The following is a 24,010-nucleotide window of genomic DNA, read 5'->3' as shown; positions in this document are numbered from 1 at the left end:
AAGGGCTAGATGGCCTACTCCTGCTCCTACTTCTTATGTTCTTATGTTCTATTCCGTGTGCAGGAGGGGAGCCGGGAGCCCGAGGACTCAATCTACTGCTCCGTGAGGATGGACGGACCATCAATCTTGGGGCAAAGACGTCTGTTACTGTTTGGCCTGGGGTAAGAGAATGTGACTGGTAACTAATCATTCTGGTCCAGAAACTCACACGCATAAAACACACATGCATGCACATGCACACACACACACACACGCATAATGCACACATGCATACACATAATGCACACATACACGCATAATGCACACATGCATACACAATAGTGCGCACACACGCATGACACACAAGCATAACATAGAAACATAAAAGATAGGAACAGGAGGAGGCCATTTGACTTTTCTCTCTCTGCCAGTTTGTCTCTTTTAGCTCTGACCCTCCCCCTTCACACTCTTGCTCTCATTCTTTGTCTCTCTCAGCTGAGTAAACACAGTAAAAAGTCTGACAACACCAGGTTTTAGTCCAACCTATTTATTTGATAATATTCTCACTAGCTTTCGAGGGGACAGCCTCTTCGTCAGGTGAATGGAGAGTTCTGGCCTCAGACAGAGCATATAAAGCACAGACAGTTTAGAGATTACTGATTAAAATGCGAATCCTTACACCTAACCTGCTGTTCAAGACCTGAAGTGGCTGACAATGTGAGTGGTAGGAGCACTGATCACAGTTTAAAGAGATGTGTATTGTCTCCAGACAGTACAGTAAGTGAGGTTTTGCAAACCCAGGCAAGTCACGGGGGTTACAGATAGTTACAGATAGATAGTTACAGATATCTGTAACCCCCGTGACTTGCCTGGGTTTGCAAAACCTCACTTACTGTACTGTCTGGAGACAATACACATCTCTTTAACCTGTGATCAGTGCTCCTACCACTCACATTGTCAGCCACTTCAGGTCTTGAACAGCAGGTTAGGTGTAAGGATTCGCATTTTAATCAGTAATCTCTAAACTGTCTGTGCTTTATATGCTCTGTCTGAGGCCAGAACTCTCCATTCACCTGACGAAGAGGCTGTCCCCTCGAAAGCTAGTGAGAATATTATCAAATAAATAGGTTGGACTAAAACCTGGTGTTGTCAGACTTTTTACTGTGTTTACGCCAGTCCAACGCCGGCATACCCACATCATCTCTCAGCTGACACAGACTGACATTCTCTCTCTCTCTCTCTCTCTCTGTGGTTCAGGACATCTTTCTGTTGCACACACCTGGAGGTGGTGGTTGGGGTTCGGCTGAAGATGTGATGGAAAAACGTGAGGTTTTGCCAGGACTGACATCAGCCAGTCAGAAACCAGGAGTGGCCTTTGTGGAACGGGGCAGTGTATTTGAATATAGACAAAGGCAAGAGTCAGTGTGATGGAGAGCACTGAACGCTCCTGCAAAAACCCCCTCCTCTCTCTCTTCACTCCTCAGATACTTAACAAGAAGACTGGAGGACTGATCCCCGCACTCACATTCGACATCCCCGGACAGGAAATTCTGGGATATGAGGATAATCCCACACATAATCAAAATCTTTCACTGTATCTCCCCCCAACTCACCACACAGGATGGGAATAAAGAAATAACACCCCAGGACATCCCAAAGCAGTTTATAGCCGATGAAACACTTCATAAAGTGTAGTCATTATTGCATTGTAGGGAACACAGCAGCCAATTTACACACAGCAAGATCCCACAAACCGCAGTGTGAATGTGACCAGATCATCTGATGGCTGTTTTGCTTGGGAGTATCTGTGCAGAGAGAGACAGAGAGAATAAGCGAGAGAGAGAGAGAAGGAAATGGAGAGAGAGAGAAACAGAAAGAGAGAGAGAGAGAAAGAGAGAGAGAGGAAATGGAGAGAAAGAAAGAAACGGACAGAAGGAGAGAGAGAAATGGAGAGAGAGAGACAGAAAAACAGGGAGAGAGCAAGAAAAATAGAGAGAAACGGAGAGAGAGTAAGAGAGAGAGAGTGAGAGAGAAGAATGGAGAGAGAGAAAGAAATGGGGAGAGAGAGAAAAACAGAGAGAGAGAGAAAGAAAGATGGAGAGAGAAACAGAGAGGGAGAGAGAGTTGGAGAGAGAAAAACGAAGAGAGTGAGAGAGAGAAAAGCAGACGGAAAGGGAGAGAGAGAAACGGAGAGAGAGGAACTGGTCATGTTGACCTGTTCATCAGAACCGAAGAAAGTGACAAACACAATTGGGGAAGGTCTGTGATAGGCTGGCGGGCAGGAGAGATGAAATGGCAACAGGTTTCATGGTGTAAAAGTCAAAAGGAGGGGTAATGATGTGAGGTGTGAATAGCTGCCGAGCAGCCACTGGACTGTGTGAATAAATAAAGAAACAAAGAAAGAAACAGAAGAAAACAAGCCAGCAGAAAACAGACCAAACCAGAGGCAGAGGTTGTAATCTGGAATTGTTGAACTCTGTGTTGAGTACAGAAAGCTGCAAAAATGCAAAGTGTATCAGGAGCAGGCGTAGGCCATTCAGCCCCTCAAGTCTGCCCCTGCCCCTCCATTTAATAAGATCCTGACTCCACCCCCCCCCCGCCGTAAACTTGCCTCCCTTGTCAATGGAAAATCTGTCGAACTCAAGTCTTGAATATGATCAATGACCCGCAGACTCCGCTGCTGTCCGGGGAAGAGAATTCCTCAGAATAATGACCCTCTGAGAGAAGAAATTCCTCCTCATCTCCATCTGAACTGTGTAATCCCTTATCTTAAATGGTGTCTCCTATTTCTGAACTCCCCCACGGGATAAACCACCATCCCAGCGTCCACCCTGTCAAGCCCCTTCAGAATCTCACGTTTCTTGTTATAATTCAGGTCAGAAACTCCAAGGTGTTTTATGGAGCCCGCCTGGATCATAAGTTTAGCGCTTTGAATGTGGCTCGGGTAAGCATGAGATGTTTCACTTCAGATATGATTCAAATGACCCACTAGGCAGCTTTTATCAAACAACATTTATTTAAGATTAAGTTAACAGATAAAGAAAATTAGCCATAACTTTTACCAATTATAAACAAGAAAAAAGACTACCATGATATTGTATACACCTTAACAACTAAATGCACAGTTCCAATGCAATAAACTTCCTTATAAACATAGACCTGACCCGGGTTTAGCACAGAAAACACGAATGCTCATGTGGTTTTGTAGCTCAACAATAATTCCTGTGAATTAGTCCTTTGGATGGAGAAGTAAAACGCTGACTTCCCAGCTCTGTAACTTCCAACAGAACTCGATGTAGTGATAAAACCATGGCTAGCCTCTAGTTTTTAGCTAGCAAACCACTCACAGCAAAACTTTCACTTCAGGAAGGCAAGAAAACTGCTGCCAACATAGCAGGATTCCCTATACAAGGGAGAGAGGCACAGAAACATTGTTTTTCAGTCTGGATTCCAACACCTTCCATCAGGGAAGAAGAGAGAGAGGGAAAACACTGCATCCAACCTGAAGTCCAAACACCTGCTAACGCAAACTGAAAGTGAATCCTTGGATTCCTCTGTGAAAAAAACCACCTGACTTCAAACTGTCAATCAATTTATCCCACAACAGTTCAAAAGGGTCATAAAAATCCCAGACACTGCGTTAGGCCCAGATTAAAAATAAACAAAACCCTATCTAAGCAGTAATAAAAGGACATCTAAACAGACAGTTTGTTGCCTGCTTATAACTGAAAAGAACATGATTTAAAAAACACATTTCTTAAAAGCACACTAACACACAGCTTCAATAAGATCATCTCTCATTCTTTCTAAACTCCAATGAGTGTAGACCCAACCTACTCAAGCCTCTCTAATAAAACAAACCTCTTGCCATAGGAATCCACAGCGAACTTTCTCTGAACTGTTTCCGATGAAAGTATATCCCTATGTAAGTACAGTACAAAGTCTCACAACACCAGTCCACTCATCTGATAAAGGTGCAGTGCTCCAAAAGCTCATGACTCCAAATAAACCTGTTCGACTTCAACCTGGTGTTGTGAGACTTCTTACTGTGCCCACTCCAGTCCGACGCTGGCATCTCCACCTCATGCCTATGTAAATAAGGAGAGCAAAACTGTGCAGAGTTCTCCAGGTGCAGTCTCACCAATGTCCTGTACAGATGTGGCAAGACCTAGAATCAGAGAATCCCAAAAGTGCAGAAGGAGGCCATTTGGCCCATCGAGTCTGCATCAGCTCTCCAACAGAGTATCTTACCCAGCCCCACCCCTGCCCTACACCCGTAACTCCACACATTTACCCCACAAATGCCCCTAACCTCCACATCTTGGGACACTAAGTGGCAATCCACCTCACTTGCATACCTTTGTATTCTCTACCTGTGTGCTCTAATCCCCTTGCAATTAAGGCCAAAATTCCATTTGACTAAATGGGTAACCGCTCAGCCTGAGACTTATTTGAGCTGTGACTGTAACACTACATTTTGCGCCCTTTCCTTCTCTATGTACGGTATGCTTTGTCTGTATAGTGTAATACTTTTCACTGTATACTGATACATTGACAATAATAAATCAAATCAAATCAAATTACTCTTGAGACAATCCCTTCACCCCAGGAACCAGTCTAGTAATCCTTCGTGATGCTCCCCCTGGGGCAAGTGTGTTCTTCCTTGGGTAAGGAGACCAAAATTGCACAAAGTGCTCCATGTGTGCTCTCTGTATAATTGCAATAAGACCATTTTATTCTTATCCTTAGGAGCTAAGTCATTATTGACATTTCTAATTGCTTGTTGCAGTTTGTGATTCAAACATGTACCCAGGTGCCTGTGAATGCAAATACTTCCCAGTTAAGAATCATCTGGCTCAATAATTCCACACTTTACCACGTTAGATTTTGTCCACTGTGTTCTTCTCCGCTCACCCAACCTATTTGACCGTTTGGATTCTGAGCGAAGGGTGAGAGTTCCAGATCCGACTTTTAGACCCGTTCTCAGGCGCCCCCCCTACACACACTGCCTGAAAAATTATCAGCAATTCCGAATCGCGCTGCAGAAGCCTGTGAGTGGGGCTTAGCGCGCCCGAAATCCTGCAGCTCCGATCGGCTCCTCCAGTTGCCCATGCACAGAAAATAATATAGAATGTTGCTCCCCTGCCACATCCCTCCCGGGCTGGATAACGCCTCCCCCTGCCCCCCCACAGACATCGCCCAAACCCCACAACATTACTGACCCGTTTATCCCCCCACCCCCTCCCACTGCTCAGACTGATCATGGACCCCCCCCCCTTCACTGATCTCAGACAGAGTGGCAGCGGACCCCCCCCTTCCCCCCTCACTGATCTCAGACAGAGTGGCAGCGGACCCCCCCCTTCCCCCTCACTGATCTCAGACAGAGTGGCAGCGGACCCCCCCCTTCCCCCCTCACTGATCTCAGACAGAGTGGCAGCGGACCCCCCCCTTCCCCCCTCACTGATCTCAGACAGAGTGGCAGCGGACCCCCCCTTCCCCCCTTACTGATCACAGACAGAGTGACAGCGGACCCCCCCCTTCCCCCTCACTGATCACAGACAGAGTGGCAGCGGACCCCCCCTCCTTTCCCCCTCACTGATCTCAGACAGAGTGACAGCGGACCCCCCCCTTCCCCCTCACTGATCTCAGACAGAGTGACAGCGGACCCCCCCCTTCCCCCTCACTGATCTCAGGCAGAGTGGCAGCGGACCCCCCCCTTCCCCCTCACTGATCTCAGGCAGAGTGACAGCGGACCCCCCCCTTCCCCCCTCACTGATCACAGGCAGAGTGACAGCGGACCCCCCCTTCCCCCTCACTGATCTCAGACAGAGTGACAGCGGACCCCCCCCCTTCCCCCTCACTGATCTCAGGCAGAGTGACAGCGGACCCCCCCCCTTCCCCCTCACTGATCTCAGGCAGAGTGACAGCGGACCCCCCCCCTTCCCCCTCACTGATCACAGACAGAGTGACAGCGGACCCCCCCCCTTCCCCCTCACTGATCTCAGACAGAGTGGCAGCGGACCCCCCCCTTCCCCCTCACTGATCACAGACAGAGTGGCAGCGGACCCCCCCCCCTTCCCCCTCACTGATCTCAGGCAGAGTGGCAGCGGACCCCCCCCACCTTCCCCCTCACTGATCTCAGACAGAGTGGCAGCGGACCCCCCCCTTCCCCCTCACTGATCTCAGACAGAGTGACAGCGGACCCCCCCCCCTTCCCCCTCACTGATCTCAGACAGAGTGACAGCGGACCCCCCCCTTCCCCCTCACTGATCTCAGACAGAGTGGCAGCGGACCCCCCCCTTCCCCCTCACTGATCTCAGACAGAGTGACAGCGGACCCCCCCCTTCCCCCTCACTGATCTCAGGCAGAGTGACAGCGGACCCCCCCTTCCCCCTCACTGATCTCAGACAGAGTGACAGCGGACTCCCCCCTTCCCCCTCACTGATCCCAGGCAGAGTGACAGCGGACCCCCCCTTCCCCCCTCACTGATCTCAGACAGAGTGGCAGCGGACCCCCCCCTTCCCCCCTCACTGATCTCAGACAGAGTGACAGCGGACCCCCCCCTTCCCCCTCACTGATCTCAGACAGAGTGACAGCGGACCCCCCCTTCCCCCCTCACTGATCTCAGACAGAGTGACAGCGGACCCCCCCCCTTCCCCCTCACTGATCTCAGGCAGAGTGACAGCGGACCCCCCCCTTCCCCCTCACTAATCTCAGACAGAGTGGCAGCGGACCCCCCCTTCCCCCTCACTAATCTCAGACAGAGTGACAGCGGACCCCCCCCCTTCCCCCTCACTGATCTCAGGCAGAGTGACAGCGGACCCCCCCCCTTCCCCCTCACTGATCTCAGGCAGAGTGACAGCGGACCCCCCCCCCTTCCCCCCTCACTGATCTCAGACAGAGTGACAGCGGACCCCCCGCCTTCCCCCCTCACTGATCACAGAGTGACAGCGGACCCCCCCCTTCCCCCTCACTGATCACAGACAGAGTGACAGCGGACCCCCCCCTTCCCCCTCACTGATCTCAGACAGAGTGACAGCGGACCCCCTTTCACCTCCCCCCCCCACCCCCCCCCCCCCCCCATCTCAAGCAGAGAGCTGTCAGACACTCAGCACTTACCTCCTCACTAACCTTCACTGACGGAGCACCTCGGAGCATGTGTTTTGCGCTGATTCTGGATGGGTAAATGTGTTGGTAAAGGGGGAAATGCTGGTATGGTTGGGCGTGTAGCCCACTGAGTCGATTTAAATGCGTGCAAATGGCCATTGCGCCCGTTTCAGGCGCAGTCCCGATCGCGTCCATTTTCTGGTAAAGGGGGAACTGACACAGAGGATGCAGATTGCGTTATTCGCTTCATGCCCAACTTTACCAAGTTTTCCCACCTGAAAATGGGCACAACACTTGATAAAATCAGGCTCAAAATATCTATATAAGAACTAGGAGCAAGAGTGGGCCATCTGGCCCCTCGAGCCTGCTCCGCCATTCAATAAGATCATGGCTGATCTTTTTGTGGACTCAGCTCCACTTACCCGCCCACTCAGCATAACCCTTAATTCCTTTACTGTTCAAAAACTTATCTATCCTTGCCTTAAAAACATTCAATGAGGGAGCCTCAACTGCTTCACTGGGCAGGGAATTCCACAGATTCACAACTCTTTGTGTGAAGAAGTTCCTCCTCAACTCAGTCCTAAATCAGCTCCCCCTTATTTTGAGGCTATGCCCCTAGTTCTAGTTTCACCCGCCAGTGGAAACAACTTCCTTGCTTCTATCTTATAGTAATAGTAGGAGGGATTATTATTTAAAAGGCGAAAAGCTGCAGCATGCTACGGTGCAGAGGGACCTGGGGGTCCTTGTGCACGAGTCACAAAAACCCAGCTTGCAGGTGCAGCAGGCGATCAAGAAGGCGAATGGGATGCTGGCCTTCATAGCAAGGGGGATAGAATATAAAAGTAGGGAGGTCTTGCTGCAGCTGTATAGGGCACTGGTGAGGCCGCAGCTGGAGTACTGTGTGCAGTTTTGGTCCCCGCACTTGTGCAAGGATATTTTGGCCTTGGAGGGAGTGCAGAGGAGGTTTACTAGGCTGATACCGGAGATGAGGGGGTTGGACTATGAAGAGAGACTAAATAGACTGGGTCTGTACTCGTTGGAGATTAGAAGGATGAGGGGGGATCTTATAGAGACATACAAGATAATGAAGGAGATGGTGAGGGTAGAGGTAGAGAGATTCTTCCTGCTCAGAAAGGACAGCAGGACTAGAGGGCACAGCCTCAAGATAAAGGGGGGGCAGTTTAGATCAGAGTTGAGGAGGAACTTCTTCACTCAAAGGGTGGTGAATCTCTGGAATTCTCTGCCCGTTGAAGTGGTGGAGGCTACCTCGCTAAATATATTTAAGACACGGGTAGATAGGTTTTTGACAGACAAGGGAATTAAGGGTTATGGGGAGAAAGCGGGAAAGTGGAACTGATCCACTTCGGATCAGCCATGATCTTATTGAATGGCGGGGCAGGCTCGAAGGGCTAGATGGCCAACTCCTGCTCCTATTTCTTATGTTCTATGTTTCTATAAAATCTCCCCTCATTCTTCTGAATTCCAATGAGTATAACCCCAGTCTACTCAGTCTCTCCTCATAAGCCAACCCTCTCAACTCCAGAATCAACCTAGTGAATCTCCTCTGCACCCCCTCCAGTGCCAGTATATCCTTTCTCAAGTAAGCAGACCAAAACCGTACACAGTACTCCAGGTGTGGCCTCACCAGCACCAGCTGCAACATAACCTGGCTGTTTTTAAACTCCATTCCTCTCGCAATGAAGCACAAAATTCCATTTGTCTTCTTAATTACCTGCTGTACCTGCAAACCTGAGATTCTTGCACAAAGACACCCATCCCTTTGTAATTTATCTGCTTCTTCCTCACCGTTTACTTTGTATTGTTAACTGTCCTGGATATGTGTTACTCAGGCTCCTCAGCCAAATAATAGATTGTAAACAGCTGAGGCCCAATTACCCATCCTCACGGTATCTCAATGTCTACAGCTCACTGACTGAAAAATTACCCCTTTATTCCTACTCTGTTACAATCTGTTAGCCAGCACTCAAGGAGGGTGGCACAGTGGTTAGCACTACTGCCTCACAGAACCAGGGTCCCAGGTTCAATTCCCAGCTTGTCTTTGTGGAGTCTGGGTTTGCTCCGGTTTCCTCCCACAGTCTGAAAGACATGCTGGTTAGGAGCATTGGCTGTGATAAATTCTATCTCAGTATCCCTGAACAGGTGCTAGAGTGTTGTGATTAGGGGATTTTTCACAGTAACTTCATTGCAGTGTTAATGTAAGCTTACTTATGACACCAATAAATAAAGTTTTAAATGTTAGTTTTGTCTCTCCATCCTTTCTTTGGTGAGTTGTATTTGCTGCCTTCCAATCTAGAACTGTTCTAAAATCATAGTAATTCTGGAAAATCATACCAAGCTTTCCACCATCCTGCAGTAGCCAGTTTTAAAATCCTGGGGTGCAGGTTTTCAAGTCTGAGGGTATTTTTTTTCATTCTTTCTTGAGATGTAGTGTCACTGGCTAAGCCAGCATTTATTGCCCATCCCTAATTGCCCCTTCAGAAGGTGTTGGTGAGCTGCCTTCTTGAGCCGCTGCAGTCCCTGAGGTGTAGGTACACCCACAGTGCTGTTAGGAAGGGGGTTCCAGGATTTTGACACAGCGACAGTGAAGGAATATTATAAAGCTCTACTTTTAATCTAATTCTGTCCTTAACCTCTTTAGTTATACATGGATGAACCCCTTTTCTGCTGAGTTTTATTTCTCTGTGGAATCTACCTTCATTGATAATTTTGAAATATATCTTTAAACATTTTCCATTGCTCATCTATAGCTTTGAATCAAATTTTCAATCTCATGTCAACATCGTTTGCTTTATTTAAGCTCAATGCTCTAAGTTTGGATTTATCTCAAACGCAAGGTAAATTTTTCATGTTATGATCACTCTTTCCCAAAGGAACTCTGACCACGTGATTAAATATTCTCCCTGTCTCATTATACAGAACCTCTCCCTTGGTTCGTTCCACAACATATTGCTCCTGAAAACTGTCTGTAATCCATCCCATTGTCTTCCAAATCACTTTTCATTGAATCATTGTCCATACAGTGCAGGCTCGATGGGCCATTCGGCCATCGAGCCTGTACTGACAACAATCCCACCCAGACCTTATCCCTGTAACCCCAAGAATCTTATCCACTAATCCCCCTAACACTAAGAGGCAATTTAGCACGGCCAATCAACCTAACCCGCACATCTTTGGACTGTGGGAGGAAACCGGTGCACCCGGAGGAAACCCATGCAGACATGAGGACAATGTGCACAGACAGTGACCTGAGGCTGGAATTGAAGAAGCAGGTTGATGGGTTCTTGATAAGAGAGGGGATTAAGGGTTATGGGGAGAGGGTGGGAAAGTGGAACTGAGCCACGACAGATCAGCCATGATCTTATTGAATGGCGGGGCAGGCTCGAAGGGCTAGATGGCCTACTCCTGCTCCTATTTCTTATGTTCTTATGTTCTTATGTCCCTGGCGCTGTCAGGCAGCAGTGCTAACCCACTGTGCCACCATGTCACCCTTTTTGCTAACTTGATTTGTGCAATCTGTATGAAGATTAAAGTTTTCATTATTTCTTAGGCTTTGTTGCAAGCTTCTTATTTCTTGATTTATACGAATACTCCAATTGGCTACCATTAGGGGGGCTATAAACTCCCTAACCAGTATTGTCTGATCCTATTATCTCCATCCACACTGATTCTACTATAAGCTCATTTGAGCCACTTTTTCTACAAATGAATATATAAATAAGGAGCTGGAGTGGGCCACTCTGCCCCTCGAGCCTGCTGCTATACCACTCAGTAAGCTCATGGCTCCATGTTCAACTCCACATTTGCCTACTGCCAATAAGCTTTCACCCACATGTTTATCAAGAATCTATTTACCTCTGCGTTAAAAATGCTCAACTTCAACTATCTTTTGAGGAAGAGATTTCCAGACACATTATCCTCCAGCAAAAGTAAAATCACTGACTCTCTGATCCCCTTACTTTCAAACAGAGTCCCTTGTTCTAGACTCTCCCACAAGTGGAAACGTCCTCTCCACATCCATCCTGTCAAAACCCCTCAGGACCTTAAAGTTTTCATCAAGTCATCTCTCACTCTTCAGAACTCCAGTGGATACAAACCTAACTTCTCCAACCTTTCCTCATAATGCAATCCGTTCATTCCAGGTATAGTAAATCTTCTCTGAATTGCTTCCAATGATTCTCTCCATAAATAAGTAAATTTGGAAGTTTATTAATAGCACAAGTAGGCTTACAGTAACAGTGCAATGAAGTTACTGAGAAAATCCCCTAGTCACCACACTCCAACTATGAGGAACAATTGGGAACTTTGGACATCCTTCTAAACTTGTTGGAGTTTAGAAGGACTGGGGGAATCTTATTGAAACTTACAGGATACTGCGAGGCCCTGGATAGAGTGGACATGGAGAGGATGTTTCCACTAGTAGGATGAACCAGAACCAGAGAGGACACAACCTCAGGCTAAAGGGACGATCCTTTAAAACAGAGATAAGGAGGAATTTCTTCATCCAGAGAGTGGGGAATCTGTGGAACTCTTTGCCGCAGAAGGCTGTGGAGGCCAGAAATAGATAGGTTCTTGATTAATAAGGGGATCAGGGATTATGGGGAGAAGGCAGGAGAATGGGGGATGAGAAAAACATCAGCCATGATTGAATAGCGGAGCAGACTCGATGGGCCGAGTGGCCTCATTCTGCTCCTATATCTTACGGTCTGTTTGGGTACACTGAAGGAGAATTTAGCATGGCCAATACACCTAATCAGCATGTCTTTCTGATAGACAAGGGAATTAAGGGAAATGGAGAGAAAGTGGGAAAGTGGAACTGAGCCACTTCAGATCAGCCATGATCTTATTGAATGGCGGGGCAGGCTCGAGGGGCTAGATGGCCTACTCCTGCTCCTATTTCTAATGTTCTTACGGATTGTGGGAGGAAACCCACGCAGACACGGGGAGAAAGTACAAACTGCACACAGATAGTGATCCAAGCCGGGAATTGAACCGGGGTCCCTGGCACCGTGAGGCAGCCGTGCTAACCACTGTGGTAAGCTTTTCCCACCAGGTTTGATCTTTCACTTTGTTAGTTAACCCCGGACGGTGGGTCTTCCTCTTGGAATTTTTCTTCCTCGCCGTTGTTTTGATGTCATCCTTTATTATCATAGTTACACCGCCAGCCCTTCCCCCACCCTTTTCCATTCAGACCATCTTTTCAAAACATCAAATATCTTGCAATAACCTTGGTCACCCAGCAACCACATCACTGTAATGGCTGTTAGATCAAAACCATTTATTCCATTACTGCGTTTAACTTGGCACAAACATTTTATGCATTCAGATAAAGGGTTTTTCATTTTAACTTTTTAATCATGTGTCCCTATTTTATCTTTATTCACTGATGCACTATTACCCATTAATCCTTTTGTCCCAGCCTGTCACACTCTGCTTCTCTCAAAATGCTGCACTGCTCCTGACTTTCTCTCTAAATTCAGAAATTTCCTGCAGGCTTTTTTCCTCAGTTTAAGATCCTCATCATAGAATCCTGACAGTGCAGAAGGAGGCCATTCGGCCCGTCAAGTCTGCGCCAATCCTCTCTGACAGTGAACCTTACCCAAACCCTTTCCCCCACCCTATCTCTGTAACCCCACACATTCTCCATGGCTAATCCGCCTTGGGAGAACGTGCAAACTGCACACAGACGGTCACCCAAGGGTGGAATCGAATCCCAGTCCCTGGCGCTGCGAGGCAGCAGAGCTAACCAGCATGCCACCCTAAATTCCTCCATTCAGCCCTATTCATTCACCGGGACATTGATCCCAGCCCAGTTTAAGCGTAGACCAGATCTCTCTTTCCTCAGCGCTGCCACTGCATGGATGGAAATTCCTATTCCTCCACATCACTAGAGAGTTAATCACTTGCCTCAATCTCCATTTGCCCCAATCACACTTTATAAATGTCTCAGAGATCATTACCCTTGAGGTTTTACTTTTAGATTTAGACCTCGGCTCCTTGAACACTCTCGGCAGAACTTGATTCCTCTCTGCCTATTGTTGGTTCCTAAGTTTTTTTTATTCGTGGGACGTGGGCATTGCTGGGTGGCCAGCATTTATTGACCACCTGATTGCAGTTGAGAGTCAACCTCATTGCTGTGGCTCTGGAGTCACATGTAGGCCAGACCAGGTAAGGACAGCAGATTTCCTTCCCTAAGGACACCAGCGAACCAGATGGGTTTTTGCGACAATCGACAGTTGCATCTGTAGATTCTTAATTCCTGATTTTTTTTAACTGAATTCAAATTCCATCATCTGCCATGGTGGGATTCAAACCCAGGTCCCCAGAACATCAGCTGACTTTCAGGATTAATAGTCTAACGATAATACCACTAGGCCATCGCCTCCTCCTAAGTGTACCATGACGCTTGGATCCTCCCAGTTCATCTCCAGCCTTGTGGAGGTGTCCTTAACCTGGAACTGGGCAAGCAACACAACGTCCCAAGCTCCCACTTGTGACTGCAGGGAACCATATCTATCCCTGTGACAACACAATCTATCACATTCCTTCTCCCCCGCCATGCCTCCAGGCAAATTGGCCTCTGCACCAAGGTGTCATTGTCATTTTGCTCATCTGTCCTGCCTTGTTCTCAACCTCACAGCAAGTACCCGGTGGGCATTTGTTGGTCAAAGACAAGGGCTGAGACTCCTCCACCACCACATTCCGATCCCCAAACCTGCCTGATCTTCTGGATCTGACCATTGACTGCATTTGCCTCACTTCCTAACCTGAAGGATGTGACTGTGTAGTGATTGGGGAATCTCCAAAGCAAGGGGGGAGCTCCTCAGTGTATACTCCTTATACACCTCTGACTGTGTGGCCAAATTCCCCTCCAACTCGATTTTCAGGATTGCTGATGACACCACCACAGTTGGTAGAATCGCAAACAATGATGAGACGGAGTACAGGGGAGAGACAGAGAATCTGGTGAACTGTGCGACGACAATAATCTCTCCCTCAATGTCAGTAAAATGAAGCAGATTGTCATTGACTTCAGGAGGTGTAGTGGGGGACATGCCCCTGTCTACATTAATGGGGACGAAGTGGAAATGATCAAGAGCTTCAAGTTTTTAGGTGTCCATATCATCATCAACCTGTCTTGGTCTCCCCATGCCAACATTACAGTTAAGAAAGCCCTACCAATGCCTCTACTTTCTCAGGAGACTAAGGAAATTTGGCATGTCAGCTACGACTCTCACCAACTTTTACAGGTGCACCATAGAAAGCATCCTTTCTGGTTGTATCACAGCTTGGTATGACTCCTACTCTGCCCAAGACCACAAAAAACTACAAAAAGTCATGAATGTAGCCCAATCCATCACACAAACCAGCCTCCCATCCACTGACTCTGTCTACACTTCCCACTGCCTTGGAAAAGCAGCCAGAATAATCAAGGACCCCCCCACACACCCCGGACATTCTCTCTTCCACCTTCTTCGGGGAAAAAGATACAAAAGTCTGAGGTCACGTACCAACCAACCCAAGAACAGATTTTTCCCTGCTGCAGTCGGATTTTTCAATAGACTTACTTTGCATTAAGTTGATCTTTCTCTACACCCTCGCTATGACTGTAACACTACATTCTGCACTCTCTCCTTTCCTTCTCTATGAACGGTATGCTTTGTGTAGCGCACAAGAAACAATACTTTTCACTGTGTGTTAATAAACATGACAAAAATAAATCAAATCAGGAAAAGTCGATGAAACGCACAGATCTAATGAAGACTGAAACAAAGGTACAAAGCTCCCTGATCGCAGATTCCTGCTGTTTAATTATTACAAAGAACCAATAAAAGAGTTCATAAGCATTGGCTGAATGTTTGATCGACTGAGTGATATTCTGGTTAAGTTATTCCTATTTTGGGTAAACTGACCAATTAAAATAAATCAAATGAACTGAGGGACTAATTAAAGGGATGGTTCCTTAAAGGGATACTGCCCAAAACAAAAAGTGAATCACAAATGTAACTTAAAGCATTAAAACCAAACTGGTTATTGACCCAGTAGCTAATAATTAATTTAATTGGTTTGTTGGTTGAGTGGGTGATTGGTTTAAACATTAATTCCTTGTTTTAGTGGCTGGCTGGATTAATAGTTAGATTTGGTTGGCTGCTTGGTTTACAGACTCATTAACTAACTGATTACTCAGCTGAGAGAAGGAGTTGACTTTTGCTGACACTCACGGTCACGCTTACAACTTGTGGAAAATTTCAAGAGATGATCCTTTCAAAGGAAAGCCAAGAGTTCACATCACAAAATTCAGTGACCTTTCAGCCAAAGTGTAAATTATGTTACATTCATCTGAGCCCCAGCACAGATGATTATACACTGTGGGACCCTCTGTATGGTTTGCCCAGTTAAAAGGCTTCATTTTAAGATATTTCTGCCTGATGTAACTAATTGTACGATACTTTAAGCTAACTTAAGCTAATTTGGCCACATCAGCTTGGAATTCTGGGTTCAGCTGAGAAACTTAGCTGCATTCTCTGAAAGTACTTGGTCTTAGCTATGAGGGGAGATTGGGTAAACTGGGGTTGTTCTCCCTGGAAAGACGGAGAATGAGGGGAGACCTAATAGAGGTGTATAAAATTTATGAAGGGTATGGACGGGGTGAACAGAGGGAAGCTTTTTCCCAGGTCGGGGGTGACAAACACAAAGGGTCACAGGTTCAAGGTGAGGGGGGGCGAGGTTTAACTCAGATATCAGAGGGACGTATTTTACACAGAGGGTGGTGGGGGCCTGGAATGCACTGCCAAGCAGGGTGATGTAGGTGGACATGCTGGGATCGTTTAAGACTTATCTGGATAGTCACATGAGCAGTCTGGGAATGGAGGGATACAAACGAATGGTCTAGTTGGACCAATGAGTGGCACAGGCTTGGAGGGCCGAAGGGCCTGTTTCCTGTACTGTTCTTTGTTGTTTGTTTGTACAATGTATGGTAACCAAGCTTGCTCATAAGGTAAACAGAAGCTTCCAGGGCCACATCTGTAAGTGTTCTGATGCAGCTGGAGACTGCTTGCACCAACTTTTTAATAGATAAGTATTCAGTTATATTGTTGACACAGATCGATGTTTAGTTTGTTCGATCCAGACCATGTTTTGAGTTGTTCGATCCAGCGCTGGTTTTTGGCTGCTCCTTTGGTCTCTCTCTCTCTCTCTCCCTCTAGTAATTCTTATTTCACTTTCTGTAAAATGCTTATAAAAGCTGCTTAAATAAAGGAATATTTACTTGGAATCAGTTGTGCTCAAGTTTATTCTGAAGAAGTAAACAGAGCCTCTGTACACCGTCGATTCTCTTCCAACTCTGCCATCCTTTCCCTGTCCCAGTCTGTCTGTGACTGCAATCCCACCCCAAGGTGCTTGACTCTTACCTGTCCTCTGAAGAGGCCAAGCAACTCTCCGATCTGTGTGATAACCAATCACGGTGCAGCAGTTTGAGACGGCCACCACCATGCCTTGGGACAACAGATGCTGGCCTTTCCACTGTTACTCATCCAAAGAATTGAATGTAAGTATTTATTTCCTTCTATGAGGAAAATCCTGGCTGCACTAAGACTCGGATCCACTGCATCATTGCATTATTATAAGAACATAAGAAAATAGGAGCAGGAGTAGGCCATCTAGCCCTTCGAGCCTGCCCCGCCATTCAATAAGATCATGGCTGATCTGTCGTGGCTCAGTTCCACATTCCCGCCCTCTCCCCATAACCCTTAATCCCCTCTCTTATCAAGAACCCATCAACCCGCGTCTTAAAAATATTTAGCGAGGCAGCCTCCACCACTTCAACGGGCAGAGAATTCCAGAGATTCACCACCCTTTGAGTGAAGAAGTTCCTCCTCAACTCCGTTCTAAACCGCCCCCCCTTTATCTTGAGGCTGTGCCCCCTAGTCCTACTGTCCTTTCTGAGTGGGAAGAGTCTCTCCACCTCTATCCTATCCATCCCATTCATCATCTTATACGTCTCAATGAGATCTCCCCTCATTCTTCTAAACTCTAACGAGTACAAGCCTAGTTTATTCAGCCTCTCCTCATAGCTCAACCCCCTCAACTCCGGCATCAGCCTAGTAAACCTCCTCTGCACTCCCTCCAAGGCCAAAATATCTTTGCGCGGGTGCGGCGCCCAAAACTGCACACAGTACTCCAGCTGCGGCCTCACCAATGCCCTATACAGCTGCAGCAAGACCTCCCTACTTTTATATTCAATCCCCCTCGCTATGAAGGCCAGCATCCCATTCACCTTCCTGACCACCCGCTGCACCTGCAAGCTGGGTTTTTGCGACTCATGCACAAGGACCCCGAGGTCCCTCTGCACCGTCGCCTGCTGCAGTTTTTCGCCAGGTAAGTAATAATCCTTCCTACCATTATTCCTACCAAAGTGGACCACCTCACACTTGCCAACATTAAATTCCATTTGCCATTTCCTGGCCCATTTGCCCAGCCTATCTAGATCCTTCTGCAGACTCTCCACACCCTCCGCACAATTTGCCGTTCCCCCAATCTTGGTGTCATCAGCAAATTTCGACACCATACACTCGGTTCCCTCCTCCAGATCATCTATATAAATGGTAAAAAGCTGAGGCCCCAGCACCGACCCCTGGGGCACTCCACTAGTCACCATCCGCCAATCCGAATAGCACCCGTTGACCCCCACTCTCTGCCTCCTATTTGACAACCAATCCTCTATCCACGCTAACACCCTACCCCCAACTCCATGTCCCTCGACCTTCTGCAATAACCTCGTGAGGTACTTTGTCAAACGCCTTCTGAAAATCCAGAAAGACCACATCCACCGGCTCTCCTCTATCCACCGCCCTAGACACATCCTCATAGAACTCCAGTAAATTTGTCAGACACGACTTCCCTTTAATGGAATCGTGCTGCGTCCGCTCTATCAAGCAATTCCCTTCAAGATGCCTCGCAATTTCCTCCTTAATGACAGATTCTAACATTTTACCTACCACAGACGTTAAACTAACCGGCCTATAATTCCCCGCCTTTTGCCTGGCACCCTTCTTAAACAACGGCGTAACATAAGCCGTTTTCCAATCCTCCGGCACTTCCCCGGAATCCAGCGACGTCTGGAAAATAACCACCAAGGCATCCACTATCACCTCCGCCATTTCTTTCAGAACCCTTGGATGCATTCCATCCGGTCCTGGGGACTTGTCCACAATCAGCCCCTCCAGTCTGTCGAGCACCGCCTCTCTAGTAACAGTAATGTCATTAAGACCCTCCAGTCCTACCACCTTTCCATCGCTAACACCCGGCAAATTATTCACGTCCTCCTCTGTGAAGACAGAAACAAAAAAGTTATTCAATACCTTAGCCATATCCCCATCCCCTACCACTAGGTCCCCTTTCTCATCCTCTAAAGGACCAACGTTCACCCTAGCCAGCCTCTTCCTTTTTATATATTTATAAAAACTCTTGCTATCCTTTTTTATATTAAGCGCTAGCCCAGCTTCATAGTTTCTCCTACCCTTCCTTATCAACTTCTTTGTCAATCTTTGTTGACATTTAAACCTCTCCCAATCCTCTTCTCGCCCACTACTCTTAGCTACTCTAAATTCCTCAGCTTTTAACACTTTCCTTCACCTTCGTTATTCACAGCTTATTACCTCTCCTCCTACAGTCCTTTTTGACCATCGGAATAAATTTCCGCTGAGCACCAAGAAAGATCTCCTTAAAGATCCTCCACTGCTCCTCAGCAGACCCTCCCTCCAACGCGCTTCCCCAGTCCACATTCGCCAATTCTTCTCTCATCCTACCATACTCCCCTCTATTCAAACAAAGGACGCGTGTCCGGGAACCCACTTTCTCCTCCTCCATTTGCACCAGAAACTCCACCATACAATGATCTCTCTCCCCAAGAGGATCCTTCACCACAAGGTCCCTAATTCTACCCGCCTCATTACATAATATCAAGTATTCCCTTTGACTGACACAATGTGAGATGACATAAGCTCCCCTCCGAGTCACTCACTATCCTGATTTGGAAATATATCGGCCGTTCCTTCACTGTCACTGGGTCAGAATCCTGGAACTCCCTCCCTAACAGCACTGTGGGTGTACCTACACCTCAGGGACTGCAGCGGCTCGAGAAGGCAGCTCAGCAGCACCTTCTGAAGGGGCAATTAGGGATGGGCAGTGAAGGCAGCTCAGCAGCACCTTCTGAAGGGGCAATTAGGGATGGACAATAAATGTTGGCCTTGCCACTGAGACCCAAATTAATTATTTTTTTAAACGTGTCTGGATTGAAGGTTGAAGTCAGTGTTTGTTGTTGGCCAACAGACAGAGAGGGTATAAAAACAAATTACTACGGATGCTGGAATCTGAAATCAAAAGAGAAAATGCTGGAAAATCTCAGCAGGTCTGGCAGTATCTGTAAAAGAGCTGATGTTTTGAGTCAGATGATCATTCGTTAAAGCTGACAAAGGAATATTTTATATCTGGACTGGAAACATCACCAGCCCCTTGAACAAGTATCAGCAGGAGCTCTGTCCAGGTACAATCACCTGGCTCTCATCTACACTGTGGAACCATTGACTTTAAGCCTATTTTAACTCTCTGTGCCTTCTCTTCTCGCAGATGTTCTTGCTCCTAGAAAGATGGATTGTCCTGTAACAGCCAACCTGCTGAATGGCCTATTTCTGATACTAGTCTCCTGGTGGAGCAGATGTTTTATTGTCTATCCAGCTAGAGGGCGCTGGGATCCCAGTTTCCTCCGGCTGCATTTTCCTCCTCCTGGGCGGTCGGATCCCTGTTTCCTATCAGCTGCATTTCCTCCTCCTGGGCGGTAGGTGGCGCTGCATTCCCGGTTTCCTAGCGGCTGCATTTCCTCTTCCTGGGGGGTAGGTGGCGTTGTGAACCCTGTTTCCCAGCGGCGGCATTGTGCTCCGGCATGCAGCTTGTCGGCGGTTCATCCTTTTAGCAGCGTGCGCACTGCATCTCATTGTCAGGGGGCTGCGTCCGGCGGTGAGACGATGGCTGCTCGGTGAGGCTCCCTGAGCGGGGGAGTCCAGCTCGGCCTTGACGTCCGGAGACTTTTGGGGCTGCGGCCAGGAATTGGCGAGGGACGAAGGCCAAGTTCCAGAGGGAGTTCGGTGAACGGGCGGGGCCTGAGGCGGAGTCCAGTGGAAGGGGCGGGGCCGGAGGCGGAGTCCAGTGGAAGGGGCGGGGCCTGAGGCGGAGTCCAGTGGAAGGGGCGGGGCCTGGTGGGAGGGGCGTGATCTGAGGCGGGGCGTGGTGAGCTCCCCCTGGCGGCAGTGTGGGGTTGGAGCAGAGAATCCATAGGGCAGCATGAGGTCAGTAGGTCCATCCAGTGTCCACTGACTCTCTGACAGCTCCCTACCCACCCTCTCCCCACACATTCACTATGGCCAATGCACCTAATGAGCACGCCCTTCTGAGAGAGGAAGCCCAAGCAGACATGGGGAGAACATGCAGACTCCACACAGACAGTGACCCAAGCCGGGAATTGAACCGGGGTCCCTGGCGCTGTGAGGCAGCAGTGCTAATATGACATAGGGAGAAAATTACCAGCAATGCCCTTCCCCCTAAACCTGGCAACTGTCCCAGGCCCTTCTCCAGCCCTCTCCCCTGAACCCTCACATCTACATTACAACAGCATTAACATTTCGATGCGCATTTGAAATGCTGCAGCATGCAAGGTGCTGGAAAATGGAATTAGAGTGCATAGGTGCTGGATGGCTGTTGTAGGCATGATGGATTGAAGGGTGCCTTTCTGTACTGGGAAACTATGAGTGGCTTGCCTAGTCATTTCAGAGTCAGCCACGTTGATACGTGCCGCCAACGACAACAGAAAATGCTGGAAAATCTCAGGTTTGACAACATCCGTGGGGAGAGAATAAAGCCAACATTTTAAAGTCTAGATGACCTTTTGTCAGAGCTACTGAGATTTTTCCAGCATTTCTGTTTTTGTTTCAGATTCCAGCATATGCAGTATTTTGCTTTTGAAATGTATCACATCAGTGAGTCTGATGGTTTTGTGGTTATTATTAGAGTTTTAAGTGAATTCACATTTCACCATCTGTCCTGCTGGGATTCAAACCCAGTGCCCCCACTCTGGGTCACTGGATTATTAGTCCAGTGACAATACCACTACACCATCACCCCTTCTCAATCCTGTCATGAGTTAGAACTGTTTCTCCCTATCTCCCATTAAAATGTCTGGGCTAAGATTTCTTGGATCTGTGCAGTGTTTACTAATCTGAGTCTTTTTGTTCCTAGAATTCAATGCTTGTGTTGTAATTATTGAAGGAATACCATCGACAATGGGGCGTGTGAAGCTGGTATCTAAAGAGAGGGAATGGAGTGTGCTCTTTACCAGCTTCCTGCTGTGTGCCGTGGCATTGATAGCAACTCTCCGTGCCCGTAAGGTGAGAGTCCTCACAACACAGTCAATGCCTTGGACACTTACAGGAAGGATGTGGTCACACAAAGCATGCTAAATTGACCCTAGTTTCGGGGGGATTAGCAGGGTAAATGTGTGCGGTTATGGGGATAGGGTGAGAATGTTGTCAGTGCAGTCTCGATGGGCCAGGTGGCCTCCTTCTGTACTGTGTGGATTCTATGATGTACGAGGATTTTGCCAGGACTAGAGAATTTGAGTGATGAATGAAAATTGGGTGGGCTGGAGATGTTTGCTTTGGAACAGAGGAAGCTGAGGGGAGATTTAATCGAGGTATAACATTTTCAGGGGTAGGGATTAGTGCTTCTCAAACACCTGTTGTGATCCCATTTTAATTCTTCACACTGTTGTAACTGCAGAGTGGGAAGGGGGAACAAGCACTAAGACATCTCCCATCTTGTAAGCTCTGCATTTGAAGAGGCTTCGCAGGAAATCCTCAGATAGAGTGGATAAGAAGGACCTAATCCTCTATGAATGAGGAGCCAGAGTCGTGGTGAACCTGTGGAACTCTTTGCCACAGAAGGCTTTGGAGGCCGGGTCATTGAGTGTCTTTAAGACAGAGATGGATAGGTTCTTGATTAATAAGGGGATCAGGGGTTATGGGGAAAAGGCAGGAGAATGGGGATGAGAAAAAAATCAGCCAAGAATGAATGGTGGAGCAGACTCGATGGGCCGAATGGCCTAATTCTGTTCCTGTGTCTTATGGTCTTATAGATTGTTTGGCCTTTCAAGCCTGCTGCACCCTTCAATAAGTTAATAGAAAGGGAAGTAACTAGATGGTGATTAAAGCAATAGGAAGGGTTAGAAGAAGGTTGAAAGGAAACTTTTCAACTAACTGACATTGAAGTCCTTCGGGGAAGCAATGAATAAAGGACAAAGAAAATTACAGCACAGGAACAGGCCCTTCGGCCCCTCCAAGCCTGCACTGACCATGCTGCCTGACTGTACTAAAACTCCCTACCCTCGGGGACCATATCCCTCTATTCCCATCCAATTCCACCTCTTAAAAGTCACTATCTTATCTGCTTCTACTACCTCCCCTGGCAGTGAGTTCCAGGCACCCACCAGTCTCTGTGTAAAAAACAATGCTGTAGGAATTTCCTCAGTCTGGTTTACAAGAGGCTGTACAGTTCCACACACTGTGTCTTTAACTCCTAATGTCTCCAAGACAAGAAGGAATGGGGAACAAATTAAGTTTTGGTTAGAGTCCGATATAAAGACAATCACTAACCTGATAAGAAGTAATAACATGAGGCATGATTGTGAGATGTCAGTGCCCCAGAATGATTCCAACATCTTTTTCTTGTTCCTCAGGTGAACCTGGGCTCAGCCGCTGGCTTCCTCATGCAGGCCTGTGCAGGAGCCGTGAGCATGATCCACTCGTACAGTCAGGAGCCGCCTGTTCTCCTCAGCAGCAGCCTGCAGGAGCTCAGCTGGGTCTCCATGGTCATCGGGCTGCCTCTCGTGTCCTTCGGCTTTCACTGGCTCAATGATGACTGGCTGGCAGCGAACTCAGCGCTGACTGGCGGTATCCTGGCCGCAGCTTGCTGGGGGAATCTGGCTGAGGCGGGTCGGGAGGCAGCAGTCAGACTGGCCATCGCTGCTCCTACCCTCTCTGTCCTGACTGTCTGTCTCTTTACTGTGAATCTGTACGGTATCGTGGGCTGCCTGGCCATTTGCCTGGTGGCCGTGGTGCCGGAGTTTCAGCCACATGGGCTGCTGGGACTGAAGGCAGTGGATGTCCAGAACGTCCTGCTGACCTCTGGGGTGGCGGCACTGCAGCAGGCATTGGACACACAGCAGGGGGCAGTGTCAACGTGACCCTCACCATGGAGCAATCGCCGGCGGAGATCCGTCTGACTCGGACCCTGACCCTTGACCTGACTGGCATGAGGAAGGATACACTGAACAAGATGAATTCTGCTCTCTAGGCTCTGACAGTTACAGGCTGACCAGCAAAGACTCAGCTGTGTCAAAGAGAGGGGAGAAAGTGACCAGGTGGACACTCAGAATCTGTGAGTGCAGACCAAGCCACACTGAGATTATCCAACACAGTTCACCCTACAATCACCATATTGTAAAATGGAATTGGTTTGAATCCCCAATAAAGTTCTTGTTTTGCTCTTTGCTAAGTGTCTTTCTTTTATCTGATTTTCTCGGCTTTCCTGTTCCTACCATTCCTGCCAAGTCCGGGTTTCTTGAAATGTGAACTCAGTCCCAGTTACTTGCCCCAATCCTAAATTACTCTCAAAGCTTGGTACAGAACTTAGAAAGTAATGCACTGGATGCAGTTCTAGGGCAGAATGGAAGGAGCTTTACTCTGTATTTAACCCCATGCTGTCCCTGTCCTGGGAGTGTTTGATGGGAGACAGTGTAGACCGAGCTTTACTCTGTATCTAACCCCGTGCTGTCCCTGTCCTGGGAGTGTTTGATGGG

General features: G+C 47.9%; 2 protein-coding genes across 3 annotated transcripts in view; both read left to right on the top strand.

Moving 5' to 3' along the window:
- oplah (5-oxoprolinase, ATP-hydrolysing) overlaps positions 1 to 4,523 on the top strand; it is an 80,093-nt gene extending 75,570 nt beyond the window's left edge. For both annotated transcript variants that reach the window (XM_080214088.1, XM_080214077.1), the window contains 2 exons: positions 64 to 161; positions 1,237 to 4,523. In XM_080214088.1, coding sequence (XP_080070214.1) covers positions 64 to 161; positions 1,237 to 1,407 — 269 coding nt within the window. In that variant the 3' untranslated portion in view covers positions 1,408 to 4,523. The remainder of the gene's footprint in view (positions 1 to 63; positions 162 to 1,236) is intronic.
- A 14,740-nt stretch (positions 4,524 to 19,263) lies between these two features.
- On the top strand, positions 19,264 to 23,699 carry LOC145359479 (transmembrane protein 276-like). Its single transcript, XM_080214062.1, has 3 exons — positions 19,264 to 20,137; positions 21,394 to 21,542; positions 22,889 to 23,699. Exons 2-3 carry the CDS (start codon positions 21,438 to 21,440, stop codon positions 23,393 to 23,395), a joined length of 612 nt encoding a protein of 203 aa, XP_080070188.1. The 5' UTR covers positions 19,264 to 20,137; positions 21,394 to 21,437; the 3' UTR covers positions 23,396 to 23,699.
- The last annotated feature ends 311 nt before the right edge of the window (positions 23,700 to 24,010 follow it).

Source organism: Carcharhinus amblyrhynchos, chromosome 2 (assembly GCF_965287045.1).
Source record: "Carcharhinus amblyrhynchos chromosome 2, sCarAmb.v2.hapA, whole genome shotgun sequence".
Taxonomy (NCBI): domain Eukaryota; kingdom Metazoa; phylum Chordata; class Chondrichthyes; order Carcharhiniformes; family Carcharhinidae; genus Carcharhinus; species Carcharhinus amblyrhynchos.
This window is presented reverse-complemented; position numbering and strand designations above follow the sequence as displayed.

What these genes read in the sequence shown, in the direction of transcription:
- LOC145359479 (XM_080214062.1), top strand. Translation starts at nt 21,438, where the DNA reads ATGGGGCGTGTGAAGCTGGTATCTAAAGAGAGGGAATGGAGTGTGCTC. An exon ending in CAACTCTCCGTGCCCGTAAG is followed by an intron (nt 21,543 to 22,888) that starts GTGAGAGTCCTC and finishes CTTGTTCCTCAG; the next exon opens with GTGAACCTGGGCTCAGCCGC.